At 45.3% G+C, this 13613-nt stretch overlaps 1 protein-coding gene across 1 annotated transcript in view; it reads right to left on the reverse strand.

The window, feature by feature from the left end:
• The window catches only part of SLC16A1 (solute carrier family 16 member 1), a 49628-nt gene that overhangs the window by 19354 nt on the left and 16661 nt on the right, over positions 1-13613 (reverse strand). Inside the window, exon 2 of the mRNA XM_073615720.1 lies at positions 1076-1310. Coding sequence (XP_073471821.1) covers positions 1076-1292 — 217 coding nt within the window. The 5' untranslated portion in view covers positions 1293-1310. The remainder of the gene's footprint in view (positions 1-1075; positions 1311-13613) is intronic.

The following is a 13613-nucleotide window of genomic DNA, read 5'->3' on the forward strand; positions in this document are numbered from 1 at the left end:
GTTACAGCCAGTCTCACAGGCGATCTGCCAAGTGCTCTGAAGTTAAATAACAGCATACAAGGTATCTGCCAAGCACCCAAAGATTCTAATCAATGGGTCAAAATGACTTGTTTTTGACCAAAAATTTTAAAGGAGCAGGATGAAAATTCTCAAACGAATTTCTAGTATAGACAAAAATACATACACATCCCTCAAATTTTCCACTCGCCTACTCGCATTTTGAGAGTGGAAAATGAGAGTACCACCGGCGGGGTTGATCGGGAGCCGTTCTCCGAGCGATCACCTCGGGGAGGAAGAGGAGAGCCACGGGATAGCACACTGTTACCAACGCTTACATTATAATTGTCTCCGCTCTGCTAGACACAGTCCCGCCTCCTCCTGACCTGCGCCTGTGATAGACAGAACGCCGGTCCAATGCTGGGATTCTATCACAGGCACGGGTCAGGAGGAGACGGGGCTGTGTCGAGCAGAGCGGAGACAATTAGAATGAAAGCGCCGGTAACAGCGTGCTATCCTGCGGCTCTCCCCTTCCTCCAGCCATGCATTCCTCTGCCCAGGCGAGGCTGCAATGGTGGGCACAGGGGAGGCTGCACTGATAAAAGTTTAGTGTAAAAATAACAATTTTAAGTGTCATTTCATTAGATAGATAAGATTTCTACCCAGTCATTACAAAACTCAAATGTTGAAAGAAAAAAAAACGAATTTTGAATGTTCTGAGAATTTTTCCAATTATTTACATCTATGGACAGCTTAACCACATATAGCAGGTATTCCTGGCTATCCATCCACAGGTAGATGCTGGCTGTGTGAATAGCTGCCACTGTGGGCAACCTACCATTCTAGTGAACGTGGCTGCTCAGAACATTAGCAGGAAGCAGAAGATTCCAGCTGTTACAATTTGCACTGACCTAAATCAGTGTGAATGTAGCCCAAAGCTAGCATAAAGGCTAGTACCCTGGATCACAGTATGCCAATGGCATTAACAGATATACATTTTTACAAAGCGCACAGAAAAAAAAAAAAAAAAAAAAAAAAAAAAAAAAGGAAGAAGATTTAGCATTGATTGTATCCTTACCTCCTGCATACATGACTGCCAGCATTATTGAAGAAATCCAGGAAACTTCACTGCTAGTTGCACCAAATATTGCTTCTATATCTTTAAAGAAGACAGTGATGGATTTGGGGAAGGCATATGAAAAGCCAATCGATATAAAGGCTCCAATGACGACTGCCCAACCCCAGCCTCCTTCGGGGGGCGTGTAGCCCACTGGACCTCCAACGGCAGGTGGCATGGTTGCAGTTTAAAGATCCTAAAGAGGAGAGAAAAAAAAAAAAAAATAAAAATAAAGTTACATTACACAAAACGGTTTTAAATTAGCAAGTCATTTTACAATGGCCTGCAAGCAGACAAGGAAGCAATACCATGTTACAGCTTTACAAACAGTTACAGTTTTGATAACTTTACCTACTCCTAGCAGAATTAGTAAAAAAAAAAAATTTCTGCTGTGAAAACACAAAACAGCCTGCTTAGAATATACCTAAAAGCGCACAGATGCTTCAAAACCTCTGGATTAATTTATAAATAATAAGACGAAACGAACTTCATGGGCACAACCACAAACAATGTTCTAGGAACCAACAAGGCTTATGGGAAGAAGCACACCTTTCCTACCATGAAGCATGGAGGTGGATATTTTCAGTTTGAGTATGTAAGCTGCAAAAGGAACAGGGAATTTAGTCAATTACCTGTTAACTACTTTTTCCAGGAATCTTCTAGGACGGCTTACAGAGAGATAGGTGGGAGGAGCCTAACACAGGAAACGCATGATCCACATTATAAAAAAAGTACAACACATGCAACAGCCCCTCAGTATTAAATAACCAAAAGCTTCAGAATAAGCAATTATTAAACTCTCTCAGTGTAGCTTTTATTCATTCTTTACATTGCTAATCCACCAAAAGGGAGGGAACGCACACCATCCTGGAAGAATTCTGGAAAAATTAGGTAACATGTAATAACACTGTTTTTCCAAGTCATCTTCCAGGACAGCGTACAGAGGACAAAATAGGACTACCTGGTCAGGGCGGGACCACAGCCTGCAGCACTTTCCTGCTGAAAGACTGGTCTTGGCTGACAAGCAGGTTCAGTCTCCAATGCTTTATGAAAGTCTGGAACCTGGACCAGATTGCGGCCTTGCAAATCTGGAGGGGAGACAGGCCACACCTCCACCAGGGGAACACCGTGCTGTGCCATTCCTGGATGGACTCCACTGGGCCACCTCCTCCACTCATAACAGGTACCTCACTGAGGCAACAACCACAAAGTGGGAGAGGGGGGTCCCTTACCTTCACCCCAGACCGCTTTTCCAGGTCTATGGATGGCCCAAGGTGACTCATACCCCAGGAGTACTGCCCCCGTTACACTGGGTATGGACACCGGGAGGCCCCTGCCACCTAGCACGAAGGCTAAAAAACAAAAACAAACATTGTTTGGAGCTCCTGTCTGGCCAGAGGAAACACAAATACTGAGGGGCCATTGCATGTGTTGTACTTTTTAATAATGTAGATCATGTGTTTCCTGTGCTAAGTGGGGAGGAGCCCATCTCTGTAAGCCATCCTAGAAGATGACTTGAAAAAAGAAGGATGGCAAGCTAAGTGCAACATATCAGAACATATTGGAGGAAAATTTGCATTCAGTCAGGGAAGCACTTAGGCTTTACAGCAGGGGTCTCAAAGTACCGGCCCGCGGGCCATTTGCGGCCCGCGGACCGGTTAAAAATGGCCCGCAGGCAGGGCCAATCCAGAACTAGAAGTCGACCGATATTTGCCCATTAGACCGATATATAGCACTGGCCGCCGTTCCTCCTCCCTTCTCCACACTCAGCGTTTGATGCTTGTGTGAAGCTGACATGTAACAGGAGGAGAGAGACAGAGGGATCTGTCAGATTTGAGGTTGATGTCGGGGGTGGGCGGGACCCGGCCGGGGTGGGCGGGACCCAGCCAATATCAAACACCAGCCAATGGGATCTGGGCGGGCCGCTACATGTATGTGGCCCGCCCCTTTTCTTAAGCAGCCCAATCATTGGCTTGTGTTTGATAGCTGCTGGTCCCGCCCACCCCGGCCGTGTCCCGCCCACCCCGACATCAACCTCAATTCTGACAGATCCCTCTGTCTCTCTCCTCTGTGCTATGTGTCAGCTTCACACAAGCATCAAGCGCTGAGTGTGGACAGCTCCTTGTCAGTTTCACACACGGTTACACTCCGCTCAGTGTGAAACCTGCCAGTGCCAATCAGTGCCATCTGTCAGTGCTATCTGTCAGTGCCAGCTGCCAGTGTCACCGCCAATCAGTGCCAGTGCCAACCAGTCTGCCAGTGCCACCTGCCACCTCCAACCAGTACCACCTGCCAGTGCCACCTGCCACCGCCAGTCAGTGCCACTGCCAACCAGTGCCTGCCAGTGCCACCGCCAACCAGTGCCCCTGCCAATCAATGCCACCTGCCAGTGCCAACCAGTGCCACCTTCCACCACCTGCCAGTGCCACGCCAATCAGTGCCACCTACCGGTGCCAACCAGTGCCTGCCAGTGCCACCTGCCGCCACCTGCCAGTGCCACGCCAATCAGTGCCACGCCAATCAGTGCCACCTGCCAGTGCCAATAGTGCCACCTGCCAGTTCCAAACCAGTGCCACCTGCCAGTTCCAAACCAGTGCCACTTGCCAATGCCTGCCAGTGCCACCTTCCAGTGCCAACCAGTGCCACTGCCAATAAGTGCCACCTGCCAGTGCCCTTGCCAATCAGTGCCACCTGCCAGTGCCATCTGTCAGTGCCAATCAGTGCCACCTGCCAATCAGTGCCACCTGCCAATCAGTGCCAGGTGCCACCTGCCAGTGCCACTTGCCTAAGCTAACCAGTGCCATCTGTACTGAGGACATCAAGTGTGTGGTAGAGTGACAGGAGCAAGCAGGGAGGAGTGGAGTGGGTGAGGTTTTTTTTTTTTTTTTAAATCAGCCTAAAATATCGGCCACATATATATTGGCCATCGGCCGCCCCGATTTCTAAATATCGGTATCGGCATGGGCCAGAGAAAGACCCATATCGGTCGACCTCTATCCAGGATGTCTTTTTGAACTGCACCCAGGCACCGCAGAGGGGGAGGCGCCAAAGAGCTTTACCTCTCCATCTCCTCTGTCCTCTCTGCTGCATGCTGCTGCAGCCCAGAGAGAGAACAGAGCAGAGGAAGGAGCGGAGGAAGGATCCGCTCATCGATCTGCCCACCTAGGCATTGACGATCGACCAGAGCCCCAAACCAGGGTCTTGCTGCCACCTCAGAGTGGGAGATTGTGTTCTCTGGGTCCCCTGTCACTAGGCCTGTGTGGAAGCCAGGAGGAGAGGACTTGGGAGGCAGATGATCATGACTGCCAGGAAAGGTGAGTGAGCCATCACACTGAAGCAAAGTCCTTAGTGGGGTGACTGGGGTAGAAATTTGTGCAGAGTGGGGGGTATTTTATGCAGTGTGGAGGGTGATTGTGCAGTGTGGGGGGTAATTGTGTAGTGTGGGGGTAATTATGGAGTGTGTGGGGTATTTTATGGAGTGTGGGGGGTATTTTATGGAGTGTGGGGCTATTTGTGCAGTGTGGGAGGGGTAATGCTGGGGGTTAATAATGCATTTGCTGACACCAATGCTGGGTTAATAATGCGTTTACGGACACCAGTGCTGGGTATAATGCATTTGCTGACACCAATGCTGGGGGTTAATAATGCGTTTGCTGACACCAGTGCTGGGGGTTAATAATGCGTTTGCTGACACCAGTGCTGGGTATAGTATAGTATATTATTGCTGGTATAGTTTATTGCTTTTGAAGTTTTAAAAGTTTGCATGCGGCCCCCCATGGGATATGAAAACTTGTCATGTGGCCCTCAGGCAATTTGAGTTTGAGACCCCTGCTTTACAGTATGATAATGATCCTAAACATAAGAACTAGTCATTCTTTTAGGTGAAAGGTCTGGAGCGGCCATCACAATCTACTGGCAACACCCCTAAGCCACTATGGTAAAATCTCAGACAAGCTGCTGATGCTAGACAACCATAGAAGTTACACTACCTTGAGGCTTTTTGCCAAGAACTGACAGCTTTACCACAGGAGCAAATAAAGACCCCCAATTCACAACTAATCACTAAAGACTGCAAGCAGTCAATGCTAAAATGGGTAATACACCAGATTAAAATCTCAGGGTTTGCAAACTTTTTAAACAGAACTGCATTTCCTCTGGGCAACGATTGCACTGTTCTGCAACACCTAACCAGTAATCTGAATAAAATGAAAAATAAACACATTTGGTCTTCTCACTTATACTTTCTTGGTCCACATCTTAAAAATTCTGCCAGATGTATATAAAACTTTATAGGCACAACTGTACATACACTGTTGAAATACATATGGGAACTATTTTACCCAACGACAGGATTTGTTAAGGCCCGTACACGATGAAAATATCAGCATGCTAGTCTCATATCGAAAACTATGGTTATTCAATTTATGAAAATTCAACTTTGGAAGTAATGCAATGTATCCCGAGCATGCGTAATCTTGTTCTTCCCATTATTTTGGACAAAAGCTACACTAAACGAAAATCGAACAAGAAAAACGTTCGTTTGTTCCTTAGTATAATTTCACATGAACGGTCGTGATCGCCTCTTGAAACCAACGATCAGATACAATCACTTCGAAAAGTTTTTTTCCTCTGATTTTCTGATAGTGTGTACTAGGCTTTAGTCTGAAGACAGGTTTGCGATTTAGACAGCAATTGCCAGACAGGGAAAAAAAAAAAATTAAAAGGTTGTATGAGGTTTATAGTGAAGTTCAAGGTTAGGCTTAGAAGCTAGGTTTAGGGCAACAGTTTATCCGATAGGACATGCACAAAATTTTTCCGTACGATGCCAGATCGTACAATTTTCTTTAATCAGTACAGCTGTCGTTCGAAAATTCAATACAAAAATTCATTACATCACTTTGTACGAGAAATTGTGACTTTAATAAACTCTTAAAGTTCGATCTGAGATTAGCATGCAAAAAAAAAAAAAAAAAACACACGATCATTTGTCCGATAATCTCATTGTGTGTACCAGGCATTATACAATTTTTTACCCTTTTTGTGTACACGAACTGTGGAACATAGTTTTAATTTTTCATTATAGAGACTTCTCTGTTTGATATATTTGTTTCCAAGATTCTGATATTTGTTTAGTAGTTTTTTTGTGTTTAAAACGGAGTTAAGCTAATACACGTTGTGTTTATTGGGAGCAGTTTTCACCTTTATCGTTTGCACAACATTTTTTGATTACCTTTTTGCGGGCATTGGACACTCACTTTCATTCTGATAGTTAAAATACAGAACTTCTCATTTATTCATGAATGAACGGGGGCCTAGTGAAACTCCAGGAACCAAAACCTCTCACTGAATTATATTGCACAATAGCCACAAAAAGAAAAATCCACTTGTCCGCACCATATGCCTTTGCACAGGCTACTTTTTACATGGACATCTGTGGATTTGCAGAGACCTGTGGAAAGGACCCAGCAGGGTCAAACTTTTCTTTATTGGTTTGGTTTTGTGCATAGAATGGGAAGCCGTACCTCTGTATAGCTGCAATTTGGCAAGCTGGAGGCGTTCCATACACAGATGTACAAAATGCCCCCAGAAATCTTGTTTCCTGCTTGTGCAATAGGCTCAAAATTTCCCAGAAGTCTGCAATAGGATACAAGTCAGATTTGGGGCATACCTGCCACAAAAACATTATTTTCGGTGGGGCACTCCCAAAGAGAAATCACATCTAAAAAAGGCATTCAGACCTTGCCACTTTCCTCATTCTAACCCTCAAGTGCAGCTGCTGATAGAGAATCACGTCTTCCACTCACTTTGCACATGGACTCAAACAGCTATTTCTTCAGAATAACGAAGATAGGAATCTGCAATAAAGTTTGCTTTAATGCCCTGCAATTTACATGAATCACCCAGAAGGGAATTTTCTCAAAGTGGAGTTACTCTAAGGATTTTAATAGCATCTCATACTAAAATTGTGTACTGATGAATTACACTGAGCTCCTGAACTTTCCAATATGTTTACTGTGAACCTCAGTTATATACCACTATAGGAAGTAGAACTTGAAAGATATCAACGTTTTAAACTACAGGAGACCTGAAAAGTCAGCAGCTACAAATGCTTCATCTGCTGACTTTTAGACCCTTTTCACACTGAGGCACTTTCAAGCTTAAAAAAAAAAAAAAAAAAAAAAGCGCCTGAAAAGCTCACGAAAAACGATTTCAATTAAAATCAATGAATACTTTCACTCTGACAGGGGGGTGAAAAAAAACGCCCCTCTCCATTGAAATGAATGCAAAGCTCTTCAAAAGCGCCTGAAAAGCTTTTCAAAAGCGCTCAGTGTTTTACTGGCAGTTTAGAAGCGCCTCAGTGTGAAAGGGGCCTTAGGTTGCATTCACACTACAGCGTTTTGAATTGAGGGGAATTGCAGCAACCCACATCGAGGGACGCATGTCGCCCAAAAGTAGCTCCAGAACTATTGCAGCACATTTTATTGCGTGACAATCGCGGCAGACCTGCACCGCTAATTAATGGCATCCCGAATGCGAGTCCCATGTTGTCATTCACACCTTGGCTCTGTCAAATCGCAGCAAATCTGCCCACTGTTCAAAAACGCTGTAGTGTGACTGCAGCCTAAATTTATGGACACTTACCAGTCCAGAAAGCCCAAGACATCAGCACCCCAGCTGATCTTTGGATTGACTGTCGAGTGTAGCCGCTGCCAATACTGATAAGGGAACCCAGAAGTGAAGCCTGCGCATGTGTGAAGCTTGCTGCGCTTTCCAATTGGCCTGGCGGCGGAGCGGAGGAAGGAGGAGGCGAGACGGCACAGCAGCACCCGTCTCCAGAAGTGGACCTGTTAAAAACAGATCCCCGTTCCCCCCTTAAATGGTGCCAATTGTGGCACCGGAGGGGGGGGGGGGGGGGGACAAATAAGCACAAATTCCACTTTTGAGTGGAACTCCGCTTTAACCCCATCTTGACAATGGTCAACAGGTTAAAGTGGTTGTAAAAACTTAAATGATTTGTACCTATAGGCAAGCCTATAAGGCTTACTTATACAGTAAGTACTGTAAATACTGTACATGCACCGTTTAGGAGATATACACTGTATATGCAGCAGACATCATCGGAACGCGCGTTCTGAAGGAATGACCACCCATGTTGCTTCTTCAGAGCCCTGTGCCATGACCAGCGGCTCCAGCCAGTCACAGCCGAAGCCCACGGACCCTGAAGAAATATGGGTGAAGATGGATGCAGCCTTTAGTGGTGACAACACATTGGTGGAGGGCTTTGTTTGCAGCAAGTTTCACATGTGCTAGTATGTGATGCATACTAGCACATTATGCCTTTACTTTGCAGGTCAGGGAAAAGAAAAAAAAAGGCAGTGCTTTACTTCCGATTCAATGTCACACTTACAAGTGATTACAATAGTCTTGCCCTTTGGCTCAGTCACACATAAAGCTTAACCTGCTGGGAAGCTTTGCGTTGCAAATAAAACTGAAGTGCTAAATTTTTTTGAAATTATAGTTCAAATCTCATAGAGTTGAGCCCTCAGGAGGTAATTTAAAGTGAAAGCAGACAACTGATGTTTTTACATTTGCCGACACAGGAAGAGATGGAAAAGCTGAAGTAAGAAAATGTGGGTCAGCAGTGTAACTGACAATTGCAGTCTCACACGTCAGGGCATTAAAGTTCTGTGATGCCATACACTGTTACGTGCAGGATATGCAAGGAAGCCATGCAAACAATGTATGTTTGTTTTATTCAGAAACCTGTGTCGTAACCATCACAGATTACGCAGCCAGGAAGAGAATGAGGACACATACAGTAAGATCCCTAGTGTGATGACGTTCTACAGTAAGTCTAGTTGCTTAGTCACCAGGGCTGGTCTCTTACACTGCAGCTGATTCTACTGTCCAAAGAACATGGCTTAGAGGCAAAAAAAAACTAATTGTATTACAATTTAAGCACCATCTTCATTATCACTGAACTACCAAAGTAAACAGCAAGTGCTTATTTCTATGAAATGTTATCCCTAGATTTCTCACCACAAAGAATAATGCAGTTACACAGCAGATGAGAGCACACATGCAAAGGAGGAAAAGAACTGAGAAAATGCAGCAATTCATTAAACCTAAAATGGGAAAACAATGCCTAACATTTAGCGGAGCTGCACTAAAGTGGAGTATGCAAATGTTTTACATTGTTCCAGCTTGGAGCAAAGTATGTACAGTAAGGGAAAGTAGGGCCGAAACTACTAAATCGATTAATAGACGACTAATCATTAAAATAGTGGTCAACCATTTTCATAATCGATTAATCGGCCAGCCGATTACTTGGCCTGCATATAGAATGCATTATTTGTTTACATATCAGGAAATACAGTGCAGCACACATACAGCTCAGTACACCATCCATACATGTCAGGAAGTGCCTGAGAACTTGTGAGTGTGTGAGGAGCAATGCCTCATGGGACATGTAGTCCTGGGCAGGAAGGGAGTTACCGTATTTATCGGCGTATAACACGCGCCGGCGTATAACGCACACCCCAAGTTTAGGAGAGAATTTTAAGGAAAAAAATTTAGGAGGGAAGTTTAAGGAAAAGAAACTTAAAACACTGAGCGCTTTTGAAAAGCTTTGCATTTAAAATGCCCATCAATGCAGCCTCATCAGTGTTCATCTGCAGCCTTGTTAGTGTCATTGTAGCCTTTTCAGTGTCAGTGCAGCCTTGTCCCCAGTGCAGCCTTGTCCCCAGTGCAGTGTACATGCCTCCTGCCACCGCCGCCATACACATGGTAGTAGTTTTAAATATGGCGCCACGGAGTTCGGAGGGACTCGGCGCCGGTGGAAGTGAAGGAACGCCGCCGAGATACACATAGCCGAGGGTTCTCGGCTCTTTCCGGCGCCACTCACAGTCCCGCCCTATGATGGACATAACACAGGTCCAATGGCGGGACTGAGCGTGACTGTGAGCGGCGCCGGAAAGAGCCGAATACACCCCACTATGTGTATCTCGGCTCTCCGAACTCCGCGGCGCCATATTTGAAACTACTCGCTATGTGAATGTCGGCAGCGATCGCCGACATTCACATAGCGATAGCGGGGATCGGCGTATAACACGCACCCACGACTTTCCCCTGATTTTAAGGGGAAAAAAGTGCGTGTTATACGCCGATAAATACGGTAATTTTACCTTGCTATAGTGGCACTCTATACTATACTTTGCTATTGGGGCACTCTGAAGGCAGGAGGAGCCAGAAGTGTCAGTGGGGGACCCCAGAAGACGAGAATGCATTACAACCATTACACAGAGCAGGTAAGTAGAACTTTTTTTTTTAAATCCACAATCACTTTAAAGACTGTGCAGGGAGGATCAGTATCTGAACCCAGATCAGGTGGAGGCTGATAGACTGGCGGTAATAGAAGGAATTACAATTACATTTTAAGTAAACTTTTACCAGTATTGTGCATTATATTTAAAAATTATATCCATGGGGGAAAAAAAAAAAAAAAAAAATAAAAAAAAAAAAAGCTCAGCTTTTATTAGTACTACTTTTAATATAAAAAGGTTTATCTTCCTTTCACCCTTCCTATAGCTTCATGTCGGATTCTTAGTTAAAAATGCCCATATATCCTACTTCTGGGTTTACTACTTATTGTATATGATATAAGTAATATACCGTATTTATCGGCCTATAACACGCACTTTTTCCCCCTTAAAATAGGGGGAAAATCGTGTGTGCGTGTGTTATACGCCGATATAGGCTGCCACCGAGAGGAAGGAGGTGATGAGCGCTGCCGAAATAGAGCCGGATCTCCCATGCACTCGGCTCGGCTTGCAGTCACGCTCAGTCCCTCCCCCTGGACGGCTCCTAGCATTGACGTTCCGGCATTGGACCAGCGTTACCATCATAGAATCCGGGCCAAGGGGCTGGACTGGGCGTGACGCCGAGCACGCAGGAGATCCGGCTCTATTTCAGCAGCGCTTGTCCCCTCCTTCCCCTTGGTGGCAACCTATATTTCGGCAAGGCTGCAGATGGGCATAGATCAGGCTGCACTGATGCTCACTGACCATTTTTTTGCTTCAAAGTGGTTTATTTAAAAAAGTTTTTTTTCCCTGAAACTTCCCTCTTAAATTGTGGTGCGTGTCATACACCGATAAATATGGTGTATTTTTACTTTCACAGTCTGATGATATTTACCAGATTCAACCTCTAATAGCTTATACAGTATAGCTCTTCTGTCAGAGTGGATTAGACATTTTGTTCCCTAACCATATAGTTGGTTATTTATATTTACCACTGCATAGAGATATTAAAAAGGAAAAAAAAAAAAAATGTTTTTCCTCAACTTTACATATTAACTAAAATTGTAAACCATGCTTTTTTTAAGGTTATTATCCGATTAATCGAAACAATAAAATCGCCCAACGAATTGATTATGAAAATAATTGTTAGTTGCAGCCCTAAGGGAAAGTATTTGATCCCCTGCTGATTTTGTACATTTGCCTACTGACAAAGAAATGATCAGTCTATATATTTAACCACTTCGTGCCCGCGCTATAGCCGAAAGACGGCTGCAGCGCGGACGCTATCTGCCGGGAGGGCGTTCCTGGACGTCCTCCTGTTTACTTCCGCGTTGCGCGCTCCTGTGGGTGCGCATCGGGGAAGTTTTGTGCTGGCCGTGTCCCTTGGACACAGCCAGTCACAGATCGCTGAAAACGGCCAAGCACAGCGGCCGTTTTCAGCGCGATCGCTCTGCCAATGAGAGATGATCTCAAATATAAACATATGAGATCATCTCTCATTGCCGGCTCTCCCTCCTCACACAGAGACAGCGTGTGAGGAGGGAGAGCGATCTGTGTCTAAAGAGAGAGTTACTGTGAGTAAAACACACATACACCGTGCCAACACACATATCAGTCCCACCCGCCATCTGTTATCAGTGTCACCAGTGTCACGTAAGTGCCATCAGTGCCACATAAGAGTGCCAGCTATCATCAGTGCCTTCTGTCATCACCAACAATGGCTAGAAGATTATATTCAGAGGAGGCGTACAGTATTCTTGCGGGCGACGAGAGCAACGGGGAGCTCTCCGCTTCGGATTCCTCCTCATTTTCCGGCTCTGAGTCTGGACTACGAGCCTGTCCTAACCAGTGGTACACTGACAGCCTCGGAGGAGGAGGATGAGAGTCCGCCCGCCAGACGAAGGCGTACTGGTGAGGAGGCAGTGCCATCCACCAGCACCGCAGTGCCATCCACCAGCACCTCAGGCCCAAAGGGTTAGGTCCCATGCCAGCCTTCCCTATTCCCTTCAAAACCCCTTGTGGCTGCCACCTAATTCAGGAGAAGCTAACGTTCCCCCTTTCACTGCCCAGCCAGGAGTCCAGGTGGACACAGAAAATTTTTCCACCTTACTTTTACTGAGGACATGCTTGCATTTATTGTTGCCCAGTGCAACCTATATGCCCAACAATTTATTGCAAGTAACCCAACGTCCTCTTATGCCCATCCCTACGAATGGAGAGCCCTAACAGTGGAGGAGTTTAAAATTTTTTTGGGCCTCACGTTCTGTATGGGACTAAACAGAAAAAATGAAATACGTTCGTATTGGTCTACCCTCCCCATCTACCACATGCCCATCTTTTCCTCAATAATGCCCAGGACCAGATATCTCATGATTATGAGATTCCTTCACTATAACGACAATACCCAGTGCCCTCCCCGAAATCACCCAAATTTTGACAAGCTTTTTAAAATTCGGCCCCTAATACATTATTTTTCAGAAATCTTCCCGCAGTTGTTTACCCCAGGCCAACACATATATGTGTGGATGAGTCCCTTATCAAATTTTCTGGCAGGCTGGGCTTAAAACAATTTATTCCCACCAAAAGGGCCCGCTATGGGGTGAAGATGTACAAATTGTGCGATCGTGCTACAGGGTATACCTATGCCTTCATGGTATACAAAGGGAAGGACACCCAGCTACATCCCCTAATTGCCCAGAATATATTGGATCGAGTGGGAAAGTTGTTTGGGAACTCATAAACCCACTCCTGGAGAAAGGCTACCATCTATATGTGGACAATTTTTATTCTAGTTTGCCCCTGTTCCGAAACCTTCATAGAAAGAAGACTCCAGCATGCGGCACCGTAAGGACGAATCGGAAGGGCTTTCCTCAAAGCCTCGTCAACAAAAAGTTAAGAAGAGGGGAGGCGGCGAGCTTACGGAATGAGGAAATTCTGGCTGTGAAGTGGATTGACAGAATCTACATAAGTCTACATACTTTCTTCAATCCACAACACCACATTTGTTGAGATCACCAGGAGGAATGGCCCAATTCAAAAGCCGACCTGTATCTATGAAAACAACATGTAAAGGGGGGTGTCGACTTAAACGACCAGATGCTCGAGCCCTACCTTTCCACCACAAGAACATACCAGTGGTATAAAAAAAGTTTCGATTTATTTAATTTGGCCATTTACAACACCTATGTAATTTATCGCAA

The sequence above is a fragment of the Aquarana catesbeiana genome, linkage group LG02, assembly GCF_042186555.1.
Source record: "Aquarana catesbeiana isolate 2022-GZ linkage group LG02, ASM4218655v1, whole genome shotgun sequence".
Lineage (NCBI taxonomy): Eukaryota > Metazoa > Chordata > Amphibia > Anura > Ranidae > Aquarana > Aquarana catesbeiana.